The following is a 16,366-nucleotide window of genomic DNA, read 5'->3' as shown; positions in this document are numbered from 1 at the left end:
ATAGGAAATTGGGCTGGGAGGTTATGGGAGAAATACTCCTGGGTCACCTTAGCACAAAACAGGAGCTCTGAGAAAACAAAACTAAGAGGTCTGCAAGTCTGCTGTTAATTAAGACAGATGTGGGACAAGTATCTTGCAGATTACCTCTGAACCGCAGAACAGTATAGAAGCACCAGGCTGGAAAGCAGACACCTGGTTTCTAGTCCAGGCTGGACAACCAAGGCAACGTGTGACGGCCTTGGCAAGCAGTGTAGTGCATCAGGTCATTTGCTCTCATAAAATGAGAGAAAGAGAGAGAGAGAATACTCATCTGTAAATTTGTACCAGCTTTAAAGATCGATGAGTCTCAGTGACTTAGGAATCAAATGGAGGCAAGCAGTATAGATTGGCATATATCACTCAGGGTCGTGACAGGGAAGACAGGAAATAGTAAAAGAGGTGACTAAGAAAGTTTAATGAAAGACTATTTGAAATTAACCAGCAAGAGATGGTGACCATCTGCCACCCACACTCCCCTCCAAAAACAGGAAAGTGTTCCTCCCCTAGGCCGCGAGAGGTGAGGAAGGAAGCTGCTACTGGAAACCTGCTGAGAGCTGGGCGGTAGTTGTAATTGTAGTGTAGGAGAGGGGCCACCTGGCAGGAGCCAAGGCCTTTAGTAGAGGAAAAAAAATCATTGTCAGAAAGGGAAGTGGCTTCTCTCCTTCCTCCTGCTGGTTCTCCCACTGTCCAAACCCAGTGGGAGGTCAGAGGTCAAGGGACCTGGATGATGAATTATCGGAGGTCAGCCTCAGAGCAGGACACTGCAGGGCAGAGACTGGATCTGAGAGACAGAGGACTATCCAGCACAGGGCTCACCCTGTGACCCTCGGAGGCTCACCCAGGATGTGAGAAGAGGTCTTGATCTCCCCACCCCCATTCTCATCTGGTTAGAGCCAACTTCCCCCAGTGTGATCACGCTGCTCTGGAGGAGCCCCAGAAGATCCTGTCCGACTACGGGTGATCTCAGTCTGCTCGGGGTTAGCCGGGGATAACCAGATTGGACCACCAGTGACCTCCTGCTCGCTCTCCGTCCCCCAGCACTTCGGACCACATGTGCCCTAGAGATTAGACAATGGCCATTAATGGGGGGGGGGGGCGGGAGAGAGAGAGAAAGGAAAGAGAGAAAGAAGAAAGATAGTCACCCATTACCCTCCCCCCCATAAAGCAGCTATAAGGGAAAATATAAAAAATAGCATTAACCAAAATACAATTGTTTTTGTAGCATCTTCCCACCTGATGGAGAAATTCTAGAATTCAGAAAGGATAAAGAGATGTGCTGTTTACAGTCATAGCCACTGTTCCTTTAAAATCTGTGTACTCGGGCTTCCCTGGTGGCGCAGTGGTTGAGAATCCGCCTGCCGATGCAGGGGTCACGGGTTCGTGCCCTGGTCCGGGAAGATCCCACATGCCGCGGAGCAACTAAGCCCGTGAGCCATGGCCGCTGAGCCTGTGCGTCCGGAGCCTGTGCTCCGCGACGGGAGAGGCCACAACAGTGAGAGGCCCGCATACCGAGAAAAAATAAATAAATAAATAAAAATAAAATAAAATAAAATAAAATCTGTGTACTGGGAGTTTTACACCTGTTATGGTATTTAACCCCCACCACCACCACCACATGTTATTATCCTTGTTAGGGAAGTGAGGATACAGCAGCTCAGAGAGGTCATGCAGTGGTGAGGCCAGAATTAAATCACAGCAGTATCCTGGCTCCCCAAAAAACAGCGATAAGACTAGATTTAAAACCCAGGCTTCCTGCTTATATTATCCCCACTGAAGAAGTCCACCCCCATTTAAATTCTCTTTGTAACACAGTATGATCAATCCCTCTGATTAATATTAAGCAGTTTAATACTTAGGACTTTAGATGTCATTTTAGCTGAGAGACAATGAAAATCTGATTCAGGAGGAGGCTAAGCCATTTTATTTTCCAAATAATTCTTCCAAAATAATTGCCGAATTTTTTCATTGTCTGCCCATAGACAATCCTTTATCATCTTGGTGAATATGTTAGTTTGCTGGGGTGACTGTAACAGAATACCACAGGCTGGGTGGCTTAAACAGCAGAAATTTATTTTTTCACAGTTCTAAAGGCTGCTGCTGGAAGGCCAACATCAAGGTGCCAGCAGGGTTGGTTTCCTCTGAGACTCTCTCCTAGGCTTGCAGGTTGCCATCCTCTTGCTGCCTCTTCACATGGTCTTTCCACTGTAAGCGTGTGCCTCTGGTGTCACTCTGTGTGTCCTAATCTCCTCTTTTTATGAGAACACCAGTCAAATGGGATTAAGGCCCACTGTAATCCTTCATTTTAACTTAATTACCTCTTTAAAGGCTCTATCTCCAAATATAGTCACATTCTAAGGCATTGGGGGGTTAGAGCTTCAACATATAGATTTGGGAGGGACACAGTTCCTTCTATAACAATGAGTATCCATTGATTTATTCATTCAGCACCTTTCTCAATGGTTTCCAAATCTGATTGTTTACCAGAATTTTCTGAACAGCTTATTTAAACGGTAGAAGCTACGCTTCTCTCCAGACCTCCTGCGTCAGAAACCTTGAATATACAGCCCAGGTTAAAAAAAAAAAAATCTCCCCAGGGAATTCTGAGATGGAGCCAGGGTTAAATATTCTAGAAATTACACTTACTGTGTTCTAGGCATGTTTTAAATGCTGTATGCATATTAACTCATTTAATCCTCACTCTGATCTATAAGGTAGGCACTTTTGATTACCCCCATTTTATAGATGAGGATGCATAGGCACAGGGAAGTGAAGTTACTTGCCTGTGGTCACAGAGCTGGTCAGTGACAGGACTGGCATGTGAACCCAGGTAGTCTGGCTCCAGAGTCTGGGCTCCTAACCACTATACTCAACTGCTTCTCTCCCACAGATGGAGTACTGACCTCAGTCAACCAAGTATTGGGCCCAAGTGGGATAAGAACTTGAACCTGAGGATCACTGGCAGTTGTTTCACACTGATAACTGCCATTGCATGCTTAGGTATTTGTGCGTTTTAGAAAGAATGAGCGAAGTTGTACATGCTGACGCCTCCAGGTATAACCTGTACATTTAGAAGGCATGACACATGTACCTGGTGGTGAAGCAATTTGAAAGCGCTCTATAAGTTTATGTAAAATGAATAAAAAATAAACACTGGAGGACTTTGCTTCTTAGAGTGAACGCAGAGGGATACAGTTCTGGTGAGGAAGGTTAAGTGTGAGGATGCACTTTCTCCATGTTCTCTCTGGCTGCTCCAGAAGCACTAAGATAGAGAGGAGGTGGGAGAAGAGATAGAGGCCTTCCTCCTACTTGCCTTCTTGTGCCTTCTTACCTATCACACTGGCTTTTTCCCCGTGGATCTTTCCCCTAGTAGTTGCAAAGGGTGTATGGTCATTTGGAGGCCTTCAACAGACTGTATTTCTAATGTCTTGTTCTCATTCAGATTCTGTTCTTTTTACAGGCTCCTCGCGGTCCTGGTACAACAGTCAAGCCTCAACGAGATTAATCACCAGGACAGTGAGGTGAGCCTGCCCTCTCAAGGAACAGTTGCCATTGTGCATGTTAGGGTGGCAATAAGGGCTTTTTTTTTTTTTTTTTTTTTTCTTTTTTTGTGGTTCGCGGGCCTCTCACTGTCGTGGCCTCTTCCATTGCGGAGCACAGGCTCCGGACACACAGGCTCAGCGGCCATGGCTCACGGGCCCAGCCGCTCTGTGGCATGCGGGATCCTCCTGGACCGGGGCACGAACCCACGTCCCCTGCATCGGCAGGCGGACTCTCAACCACTGCACCACCAGGGAAGCCCAATAAGGGCTTTTCTGAACCACAGAGCTTCCTCTCTTAAAGGTGCAAGGAGGGAATGGAGCAGTTTTGTGTTCCTACCCTGAGAGGGAAGCCTGTGTCTCCACTATTAATTCTCAGGCAGAAATTTATCCCTCTGTGGGTGTGGGTAGCTTTAAATAGGGAAGGATTTATTGCATTAAGTATTTAAGCATTTATCATACCACTGAAATTTTGTAATTTCCCTTTGGACATTGAGAAATAAATATTGCTCTTTCCTGTTTTCTTGAGTACCAGAAACTTCAATGGCTGCTGATGCTCTCTCTTTGAGTGAAAGATGACAGATAGATAATAATTCTAGGCTCCCTGCTCCAGAAGCCACGTTATTAATGCCAATGATCACAACTGCTGTTTGCTTTACGTTGCAAGGCAATCCTGTACAAGGCTTCCAACAAGACAGCACAGCACTCCCAACTAAGTTCCTGAGGGAGGGTGGATCAGACCAGGCAGAGCCACCCCAAAGCAGCTGAGGGTCTTTTATCTACTTAACTCTTCTAAAAACCAGGTCTGATTTTTATTAGCCAGCCTGATTTCTTTAATAGTTTCTTAAAACTGATTTAAATACCTGATTTTTAAAGGAATTATTTTTAAAGTAAGCTTGGTTTGACTGCGCTAAGAATGTCTGATAACTTTAAGAAAGTCTGATAGCATTGAAAGCGCATATGCCTCAAGATGTCAAATAAGACTGTTTTCAAGATGAACTGGCCATAGACAAAAGGATGGGAGGAAGCCCCCTAACAGGGGCTGGACCCCCTACCCCATATTTCTCCTGCGCTGGGCTCCCCATCTTTCTTTTTTTTTTTTTTTTTTTTCCGGTACGCGGGCCTCTCACTGTTGTGGCCTCTCCCTTTGCGGAGCGCAGGCTCCGGACGCACAGGCTCAGTGGCCATGGCTCACGGGCCCAGCCGCTCCGTGGTATGTGGGATCTTCCCAGACCGGGGCACGAACCCATGTCCCCTGCATCGGCAGGCGGATTCTCAACCACTGCGCCACCAGGGAAGCCCTCCCCATCTTTCTTGAGCCTTCTGAACAAAGGCCTCCTTCCAACAGGCTTGGCAGTAATGACCACACCAAAAAGCCCCTACATCACAGCCTGGGTCTGAGGTTGGACACCTCCCTGACTCGGTGGGCACATGCTGCTTTCAGCCCTCCCCCCCCAATGTCTTCGTGGCTTAAAGCAAAACCTCAGATGAGAGAATATTGCACTGTTTTAAACTTCTGCTTTAAAAACGAGAACCAGAGATGAGAAAGTACACTCTGATCACTCTGCCCATGGTGTGAAATCAGGGAGCTTGGGTGCTTGCAGTTTATGTCAGCTGATCAAGAACTTCTAGATTTTGGGCAACTTGCCAACCACTTCTTCCACGTCCAACTCCTACCTTCACTCCCCCCACTAACTGGGACTTATTAGAAAGGGGGCAAATTCAGTCATTCACACCCTAAAGCTAAATTCCTCCTACAGACATCCAAATCTGTCCCCTCCTCAGTGGAGCTGAACATCCCCTAGCAAAGTGACAGTTCCCTATTTTTTCCCACCCTGGGAGGCCTCCCCCCTGGCTGGTGGAGACAATGAATGTAGACAAAAATCTTTATAACGGTGGTAATTGTAACACTTTTCAGATAATGTGTGGTAAATATTGGAAAAGTCTCCAGTTCCTTCTCATGCAAAGCAACCTCTCAGAGAAGACTCCTCCTGCTCTTAACACCAGCATTCTGACCTGTTGGCATTTTTGAGCAGGAGCCTCAAAAAGGACACTTCCCCCCAATGTCGCAGCTTCCTCTTCGCGCCATGTCACAGCATGTTTGAAATCCATCTGAAGCGGACTACTAAGTCTTGCCTGTGTGTTTCATTAACATATATATTGCTAGTGTGAGCCAATCCACATAAATTTGCAAGGGCTAATTTGCTCTTTGCCATTGGACAAAGGACAGTTCTGAAATGGAAAGAACACGGCCCAGGCTTTGTCATTTGTTACCTTGGAGGAGTTCCTGCATTTGGCTTCTCGGTGTTCTGAATAAGCAGTGGCTTACTGAACCCCGCCCCTCCCACAATCACTTTTCCAGTGACTTCCAAGCACAATGTAATCTCCATCATATATGAGGGGGTAACAGTTAAAGCACACACACTCTCTACATCTGCTAAATAACAGGAAGCAAAAAACAGCAAAGGCAAAAGAAATCAGGGAAAAGGTAAGCTATTGCTGGCAGAACATTATGGTTTCCTAATGACAAGAGGAAAGAGCAAGACATAACCCCTACATAGTGTAAATAAAATTATTTTCCAATAACTGAAGGACTCCCAAGCTTATCACAATGATGGTTAAAGGTTAAATGATCAATTAACAGAAATCTGACTTCATTAAGAGACATACTAGATTGTTAACTGAAACTAAAGAATGGAGAGAGGGAGAGAGGAAGGAAAAAATCTGTTTCTGAAGCCATCCTCTAACTGCTTACTTAAAAAACCCATGGGTTTCCCTGGTGGCGCAGTGGTTGAGAATCCGCCTGCCGATGCAGGGGACGCAGGTTCGTGCCCCGGTCCGGGAGGAACCCACGTGCCGCGAAGCGGCTGGGCCCGTGGGCCATGGCCGCTGAGCCTGCGCGTCCGGAGCCTGTGCTCCGCAACGGGAGAGGCCACAGCGGTGAGAGACCCGCGTACCACCAAAAAAAAAAAAAAAAAAAACCCATGATATGTGCCACTTTGAGAGATGTATATCACTCTAGAGGCTGATCTGAGCTCAGTGAATTAAAACATTTTTTGTGTTGTTAGTTTTTACTTGTATAAGTAATACATGAACACATTTGCTTCTTTAAACATTTAAATATTACAAGTAATACTAGAAGTCCATGATTACTTCCACCCCACCACCTTAGCCCCCAATTGCTATTTGATGTGTCTCTTTCCCAGTCTTTTGTCTTTTTATGCTATGTGTGTATATATATATATAGAGAGAGAGACACATAGGCACTATGGAGTATAACATGAAAGATTTCTCATGTTATATGTTGTTCTGCAACTTTGATTTTCACTCAAGAATATGTCTTAGAGTGTCTTGGATATGTTGATGCATATAAATCTGGCTCATTCCTTTTAATGGCTTCATAATGTTTCACACTATGAAAATATGTCCTTATATTTTCTATTCCCCTATGAATGAATATTTAGGTGTCTCCAATTTTTCACTATCACAAACACTACTCTGAAGGGTGTTTGTATAAGCCTCCATGAGTATTTTATATGAGCATTTCTCTAGAAGAAAAATTGTTGGGCAGTAGAGAGTGTACATTTGTGTGGGGGGGAGGGGTTCTATTCTTTTTTTTAATTGAAATATAGTTGATTAACCATACTGTGTTAGTTTTGGATGTAGAGCATAGTGATTCAGTACTTTTGCAGATTATATTCCATTATAGGTTACTACAAGGGTATAATCCCCTACGCTATATAGTATATCCTTGTTGCGTATCTATTTTATATATAGTAGTTTGTATCTGTTAATCCTGTACCCCTGATTTGTCCCTCTCCCCACACAACTGTAACCGCAAATTTGTTTTCTATATCTGTGAGTCTGTTTCTGTTTTGTATATACACTCTTTTCTATTATTTTTTAGATTCCACGTATAAGTGATATCACATAGTATTTGTCTTTCTCTGTCTGACTTATTTCACTAAGTATAATATTCTGTAGGTTCATCCACATTGCTGCAAATGGCAGTATTTCATTCTTTTTATGGTTGAGTAATATTCCATTGTATATATCTATACACCACATCATCTTAATCCAATCATCTATTGATGGGAACTTGGGTAGCTTCCATGTCTTGGCTGTTGTAAATAGTGCTGCTATGAACATTGGGGTGCATGTGTCATTTCAAATAAGTATTTTCATTTTTTATGGATATATACCCAGGAATGGAACTGCTGGATCATATGATAGTTCTATTTTTAGTTTTTTAAGGAACCTCCATTCTGTTTTCCACAGTAGCTGCACCAGTTTACATTCCCACCAACATTGCATGAGGGTTCCCTATTTTCATTTTTAATATGCATGCGTGGTTGTTCTTCAAAACGATTACATCAATTTATAGCTCCACCCATAGTGTAAAAGGGTGTTTATCACTGTTTTCCTATTGTTGGACTTTCTTGTTATTGTTTTAATTTGCATTTCCCCTTATAGCCAATGAGATTGAGCATAATTTCATAAGTACAGTGGTCATTTTTAGATCTCCTGTGACTTGCCTGTTTAGGTCCTTTGTCCATTCATCTGTTTTGTTACTTGTAGTTTTCTTACAGATTCATAGGAGTTTATTTTATATACTGAACATTAATCCTTTGTCTGCTGTTGAATTGCAAATATTTTTTCATAGTCTGTTCCTTATTTTAGAACTGTTTGTGATGTCTTTTCCTGTACAGAAATTTTAAAATATGATATAATCAAAATGATCATTCTTGTCCATTGTTGCTTTTGCTTTTGGTATCTTTTTAAAGAAGGCCTTCCCTACCCCTAGGAACATAACTACGCTATGCTAAATTTTCTTTTAGTTTGTTACAAGATTTTTTTTTTAATATATGGTTCCATTTCTGAACTCTTAGTTCTCATTCCAATGATCTGTTTGTTTTTCCTGTTTCATTAACCACACTGCTTAGTTATCAAGTAACTTATTTAGAGGCTATTCACACTGTAAAGTTTAACACTGTGGGAAAGGCAAGATGGGTCAGATTGTCCTTTGTGCCTTTGTTCTTCTGGACCTCAGGGGAATCACTGACAAAGAGAGAGGCTTGTCTATTGCAGCTACAGAGAGTTAAGTTGCTAAATTCCTGGAACCTAACCTCTCCTGCTTTCATTTTAGCTTTGACAGGAAGAGCACCGAATCAAGAGTGGCTATGAAATGTTGGCATCTGGGTTAGAACTTTGAATGCATTTATCCAGAAAAGCACTGTTATGCCTGGTATTTAGGATAGATTGTTGATCCTATATTAAATGCACATTCTGATATAAGTAGATTTTTGTGAGTGGCCGGACAATCCAAACTTCCATTACAACAGCACTCTCAGAAAATAAATCGAAGTTGCAAAAACAGATGTGAATCTTTGGATACAATTCTTAGCACTAAAATCCACTTACAACATTCCTAAGATACAAGCATAAGCAGAGATTGTGCACTATAAAGGCAAAATCAATAGAAATAGTCCCTGACCCTAGAAATCTTTTTATTTTACAGTTGGCAAAAGGTAAAATAATAAAGCAAAAAAATTTTAAACACCAGAATTTTTATCCTAAAAATGAACACCTTAATAAATGGAGTAGAGTCACTACTACTTAGGAGCCCTCACTTCCCTCTCTCCCCCAACCCTCCTTTCCCCATAATTTTCTAGGGGCAGTATTTTTTTATCTTTGTGTCCCTAGAATCTAGTTCAGTAACTTGCACATAGTAGAGTCCCCCCCAAAATACATGTTTAGATAAATAGAGAATTACATTATTAAATTCAAGAAAAAGCCATATAATTTTATTTTATTGGCCTTTTCTCTCTTTGTTTTGTTGACCCAGCTCAATGACCCATTTTATTTACCAGACTTGACTCCAGGTGACTTTTAATTATTTCCAAAATCTCTTCTCAAAAAAATAAGATTTTATATTATTCTAGATCTTCAAAAATGTACTGTAGATTCTAGAGCAGGGATCCTTGTCCAAATGTCATGACATGGACACATCTGGTATGTTGGGGAAGCCTATAGATCCCTTCTCAGAAAAATGTTTCAAATTACATAAAATAAAATATATAGAATTAAAAAAAATTATACTGAATAACAGATATCAAACTATTTTAAAGAACAAATTTGCAATATTAATATGCAAGCTTTTTTTTGCTAATGCACTACTAATCTTTGTGATCTGTAATTGTAAGTTTTTTCCCAAATAAATCTGAAGAAAATGGCTTTCATTACAGCAGCACTTCTAACCATCTAGGTTTTTTTAGAATCTTTTAAAGTACATCATTTATTCCAATCTTTTGTACACAGAAGACCCTCTATAACTTTTGCGAGAGGTAGTCACAGAATTAATAATGTGTGGATATTAAATTGTCAAACAGAGCCAAACTGGACTTCTGTGAAATTCTAGATCTTTCAGATGATCTAGAATTGTTTTGCTGATCTTTCAAACACCTGCTAAAATTCTGCCCCCAGTGCACCAAGGCGAGGGATGAACCAAGCACCCAGCCACATCACACATTTCTCTCTCTGTGTCTTTCAGCATCTGCAAGGGCTAGTCTAAAAGTGCAATTCTGAAACATGAAAACTGCTAAGCACTTCATCAGATTTCTGCTTCATAAAACATAAAAGTTACAGTGGTTTTGGAAAAAAAAGAAAAAAGGTCTGAGAAGCTAATAGGACTTGAAAGCCCTTAACTGAAATGTTGGTGGCACAGGCTCAAGGCACAGAATTACTCATCTGTACAAGAGCATGTTCCAAAACAGCCCCGCTATGCACCCAACAGTCACCACACAGTCCTGTCAGCTATCTCGAAATGGATCCTAAGTCAACCAAAACTTAACATTTCCCTCCAAAACATTCTAGAGAGCTATGTTCTTAAATGAATGTAAGTTACTCTTCACTGTTTGAACCAATACTCCTCCTTTTTCAAGAAAGTGGAATTCTACTGTTACAAGAGTCATCTGGGTGTTTGTTGTAATATATCTTCAGGTAGCTCCTAGACTTTCAGCCCTTAGATTCTTTGAAGGCCCAGTTGAGTCCTCAGTGACTCGATGAGGAGCCTCACAGTTTGGACACAGGTGGCTGGCTTGCATTCGATAGACTCTAGTATCTTACACTCCCCATGAATTCAAGGGAGCCTGGATAATCTGCAATTCCTTAATTAATTCTTCCTATGAACACTTCTTGAACACCTAATGTGTACTTGGGCATATCACAATGAATGAGCCACAGCCTCTGCCTTTAAGTGCATCACAGCTTAATCTTAGTCCCTATCACAGCTCAGTGCAAATGCCAGTTGCCAAGCCTGAAGTCTGCGCCTTAAATGGTCACCAGTCTTAACATAAAACAACTAGGATGTGTTAGCTGTGTTAATAGAAGCTGAAGGAAGGAGGAGGCAGTTGTAGGAAAAAGTTCCTAAACAAGGTGTGTTGTGCAATACAAAGGGCTGCACTTGAGCTGATTCTAAAAGTTTTGGTTTTCATATTACTAACTCTAAGAGGATGTATTTGTATTTCTCATTAGCCCAATTGAAAAAAATAGCAGCAGGAAGTTTCCCTTGACTTGAGTGAATGTTTGAAACCTGTTTATATTGTAATATAAACATACAAATTTATATTATACAACATATTATTATTTAGAGAAGTAATGGAGTGTTTCAAGTCTTGATTTGGGGCCACTCAAAGGATCAACAGTTACTTATAACACTGATCCCAAATTCCAAGGTAGGCAGGGGAGCAGTGGGGGGAGAATATGTATATTTCAATACCTTACAAAAATAAATACTTGCCAGCTGCACTTTTAGAAGAAAACTAGAGGTGATGCCAAATGAAACAAATAGTAATAAAGGGTGGCAACCCTTATGCTACTGAGAATCACCATTCTAGAAAGTGAGAAGACCCTGAATCTAGCTAAAATCACAAAGAAAAAAATTGTCCAGCAGCTGAGCTCATTTCCAAAATGAAAGTCTACTAGCTTGATGTGTGGAATGAGCATTTTCCTCCAGAGTTGGAGAGACCTGGATTTGAATCCCACCTTTGCCTTGTACCCAGTCAGTGGCCTTAGGGAAGTTATTGGGTTGGCCAAAAAGTTCATTCGGGTTTTTCCATAACCCACACGAACTTTTTGGCCAACCCAATATTTAACCTGTGTTTCAGTTTCCTCACCTGTAAAATGGGTCTAAAAATACCTATCTCTTAGGATTGTAAAGATTCAGTGAAGTGAATAAAGTTCTTGGTACCAAGTAGGTATATGAAAAATGGTAGTGCTCCTCCCCACCATTTACCAAAGCATGCAGGGGGGTGGGGGGTTTGTTTTGTTTTGTTTTTTCCAGCAGGGGGTTGGGGAGGGGTGGTTGTTGTCTTAAGAGAATAACTCTTAAAGCCTAGAAGCTATATTTAGGAGACAAGGATTAACAGTGCATAATGACAGTTTAATTCACAATTTCACACTAAATTCTCATATTGCTAAATCTATATCTCTGCATATAGTGATTGCCATCTACCTCATTTGGAGCGCTCATCAAGAATTCTAACAGGTTTCAATTGAACAGTTGGTAACAATGATCATATCAGACAAGTTCATTTTCTATAAAGAAGTCACGTTCTGTCTTTCTTCTGTGAATGATTTTAGAAAGCAAAGCCAAATTTTACAAAAGCAAAAACTTCAATCAAGAACAGTAAGAAGTCACTCAGTCATTTAATAAGCCTTTACTTAGCATCCACAATGTGCCTGGCATTGTTCTAGGCTCCAGGGATTCAGACAGGCAGACAAGGGCCCTGCCTTCTTGAAGCTTAACACCCCAGTGACTTCAAAATTGTCTCCAATGTCTTTAACCCTGGATACAGGTGGCACTTCATAAGGAAGCCAATGATTCTGAAGCAAATGGGACTCAGCACTGGGAATAATCCTTGCACAGTAAAAAGAATCTGATTCCCTGGAGTCCAGATGTCTAATTCCAGTGGCCCAAATTAAAAAATGAAGAGGACCCATTGAAATGCTTTGAGCTATTCTGAATCCCAAGTAATATTCAGCTGTTGGAATAAGAACAAGACGTTCCACTGTTTTTAGACCAGCATTCTTTTCCATATGGAACCAATTTCTTGAAATATCCTTGAGGGTATCTGGAGGCTCAGTGTTATGTGACATTTGAAACTTGAAAGCAGACCATAATGTACTGATTTAGAATATGGAACTGGTCAAGGGGGTTTAACATTCTAATCTCACGGCCCCACAAACATCACACCCTAGATTCAGCTCGATCATAGACTTGTGAACTTCCCTAGAGCTCAGCTTCCTCTTCTACAAAATGGGAAGGACAGTGGCACCTGTCAGAGTTGGCGAACTGCTATAGAAAACAATTCAAAATCTCAGTGGGCTGACATAATAAAAGCTTAATTCCTGCTTGCTTCATAGCCCAGTGTTGGTTGATGAGGTGAACCTGTCCTACCTCATCAGTCAGGGTCCTGAGTTGATTAATCACATGATTCCAGCACATTCTTGAGCCTTGTCCTCCTCCACATTCTGTTGTCAGGTGAGGAGAAGAAAATATGTCAAAGACGACATAGGTTTTGTTTTTAGACAGACCCTGGAGGGGTAGGGGCTTCCATCCTTCCATCCTTTCTGTCCACACTGCAATGTTCAGGACTCAGTCTCGTGGCTACATGTATCTGCTGGGAGGCTGGGGACTGTAGACTGACTATGCGCCCTGGAGGGAGAGGAAGTAGAGTCTGGTGAGCACATAGTGGACTTCACCACAATGCTAAATCCAAAAAGCTGTTTGGAGGATTAAGTGAGATAATATACATAAGAACTCATAAAGATCTCTAGATCAATACATATTAATTCTGGAATAATATTAGTTCTGCACTCCTAGCTAGGCTGAGGCCCATCTCTTCCACTCAGCTCATCTTGGATGAGCAGAGAAGGCCAAGGAGGTGACATTATCTTTATGTTACCTGCAGAGACATCTCCAAAAAGAGAAAGCTACCTACATACTTTGCTCCCTTTACCAGGCATCTTAATCTAGAATCATTTTAGATACATTTCATATTATTGAGAGCCATAGTCAAGGAGAAGAGGCCATCTTTTCATAGTACACTCCCAAATAATACTGGTTCTTTTTGGCAGATGTTTCCCAGAAAAAGCTTATCTTATTATTAAATGATGCCTATAGTATGTGACCTTAAGCTCTGAAAGAAGGTGGGATTCACCAGATTGACTCATCCAGATCTGTTCTCCAGGCTGCCACAGAGTGATTTCTTCTAAACAGTGTAAATCAGATCATGTCAACATCTGCTTAAAATCCCCCACTGTCTTTCTATTGAGTTTAGAATAAAATCCAAATGCCTTGTACAGGGCATTCCCCATCCCATGCTCCCAGGATCAGCCCTGCCTCTCTCCAACCTCATCTCACATCTTTCTCCTCCTCTCCCCAGTCATTCATTCTTTCTTTCATTCATTCAACAGCTGTTTATTTAGCCTTGGTTCAGTCCCTGGGGATACCGTAATAAAATAGACAGTGCCCCTGCCCTGGTGGCGGGAGATGGCATCCCAGCGTGACCGATCATGGGTGCCGGCCTTAGTGACTTGTTGCTCGCTGGTCTCTTCCCACAGTTCACCCTGGCTCACAGAGGCCTATGTAGAACAGTTCCTACCCCTGTGGTGGTTGCTCTCTCACAGCACCCCAAGTACATTCTTTACAGCATTCAACAATCTGGAAAATCCTTTTGCTTGTTTGCGTGCATTTATTATCCATCTTCCTCTACCTCAGTGTAATTCCCACGAGGACAGGATCTTATTTATCTTATTCACTGTAGTATCCTTAAGACCTGTTTGCCTGGCACCAAGTAGAAGCCCAATAAGTATCTGTTGAATGAATGGCTCAAGGAACGAATGAACTGACAGGTGGCAACCAGCACATCTGGTGACACCCTCAGGCCTGAGGAGAAAGTGTGCTCCGTTTTCCTTCCTGATATCCTGTGCTCATCTGTGTCCCTCTGATTGTGGTTTTGTAGGGAATGACGCCACTCCACTGGGCAGCTTTCCACAACCGGCCTCAACACACCCAAATGCTGCTGAAGAAGGGGGCAGACCCCACTGTTGTGGATAAAGACTTTAAAACGGCTCTCCACTGGGCCGTGCAGGTGAGAAGTTAGCCAGTGGGCTTGTCTCAAGTATAAATGGTGTAAAGCAATGTTAACAATTCTGAGTATGTCAGACCTGAAAGATGGAATTTTCAAAGGTACCGTCCCAGCAATTGATGTGGACTTTATATGTACAACAGAGCAAGTAAGATACATGCTGCCCTCTTCCCTTCATTCATATCCAGAGCAGCAATAGCAAACCTGTCACTTTGGAGGATTTGGGTACATCAGTTGCTGAGGAGAAATCCTGCCAAGGTAAAGAGGGGGAGGAGTTACAGAATATCACCCACCTCGGCTGTTACACACACACACACACACACACACACACACACACACACACACACACACACACACACACACACACACACACACACACACACACCCCTCTCTCACTCTCTCTTTCTCCATCTCAATGATTGCTGCTGGCTCACAGTGTACCAGGATAACCCTTCAAAGAATTATTAGGAAAGTCCCTTCAAAGTCTTTGGACATGACTTTTTTCTTCCTTCCAAATCCTCTGAAGCAGAGTAATTCCTGGTGACCCTGAACAATGGTACTCGGACCAATGAACATGGTGGCTCATAACCCTACCTCACTATCCCAGAAGGGAGTCTGTATCAGTACATATGACCAGAGAAATCAGAAATCTACAGTCCAAGGGAGGGAAAACTGGGACTTCCCGGTGGTCCAGTGGTTAATACTCCACCTTCCAATGCAGGGGGTGCGGGTTCGATCCCTGGTCTGGGGTTCCACATGCTGTGCGGTGCAGTGCAGCCAAAAATTTTTTAAAAACCCAAAGAGGGGCAAGCTGAGACTAAGGTGAAAGGATGACCATAGCTAACACTTACTGAGGTGTTTTCTAAGGAAATCATTCAAAGGGAATGATTAACTAAGAGTTATCTATTGTGTCCTTGAGAGGAGAGCGATACTATGCATCCTTTCAACAGACTTGCTAGCCCATTCTGTCTTTTCATGCCTAACCTAGACATCCCCACTGTTTATTTCTATCAGCTCAATAAGGGCACCCTTGCTGAACTGCTGCCAGGATCCCTGTGATTCTGCACGCCCTGATGGTGGTTTCACTCAGGTGTTTTCACATGCCACACACAGCAGAGAAGGGCACCTGGCACTTTCAGGGTTGACATGTGTGCCTGAGATAAGGGCAAAACAGAATTGATTTGGAAACTACTCTGTTTTTGTTTCTACAAACTTGGCTTCAGTTACCCTGTAGCAGGGCCAGCCGTGCAAAACGGTGAAGTGAACAAAGGATGTTTTTGTCATCCTCACCTGCCCTTAGCACCCTCCTCCATACTTTCAGTATCTGATCAGCTGCCTTGTCCCCGTCACGCCAGTCCCTGCCCAGAGCCCAGTCCTCTGGCTGGTCAGGGGTCACCATTGGAGCAGTGGCCCCAGGGCAGCCCGGTTGGGCAACCAAAATGTATCCCACATGTGTTGGCTCTCAGCTAAGGTGAGAGTGGTATCAGGATCAAGCATTTTCTGTGTATTCACTCCCATCGCTCCTGTTTTCTGATTTCATAGATCTGGGATGGGGCTCATGCATGTGCATTTTGAAAAATCTCGCCGGGTAATTCTGACTGATACGCCTCCTCTGCCCCCCCCTTCCTCTACCACAGCCCA

General features: G+C 42.6%; 1 protein-coding gene across 4 annotated transcripts in view; it reads left to right on the top strand.

Moving 5' to 3' along the window:
- ANKRD55 (ankyrin repeat domain 55) overlaps positions 1-16,366 on the top strand; it is a 422,110-nt gene that overhangs the window by 374,371 nt on the left and 31,373 nt on the right. For all 4 annotated transcript variants that reach the window (XM_059061147.2, XM_067030988.1, XM_067030990.1 and 1 more), the window contains 2 exons: positions 3,497-3,557; positions 14,600-14,728. In XM_059061147.2, coding sequence (XP_058917130.1) covers positions 3,497-3,557; positions 14,600-14,728 — 190 coding nt within the window. The remainder of the gene's footprint in view (positions 1-3,496; positions 3,558-14,599; positions 14,729-16,366) is intronic.

The sequence above is a fragment of the Kogia breviceps genome, chromosome 4 (genome assembly GCF_026419965.1).
Source record: "Kogia breviceps isolate mKogBre1 chromosome 4, mKogBre1 haplotype 1, whole genome shotgun sequence".
NCBI lineage: Eukaryota > Metazoa > Chordata > Mammalia > Artiodactyla > Physeteridae > Kogia > Kogia breviceps.
This window is presented reverse-complemented; position numbering and strand designations above follow the sequence as displayed.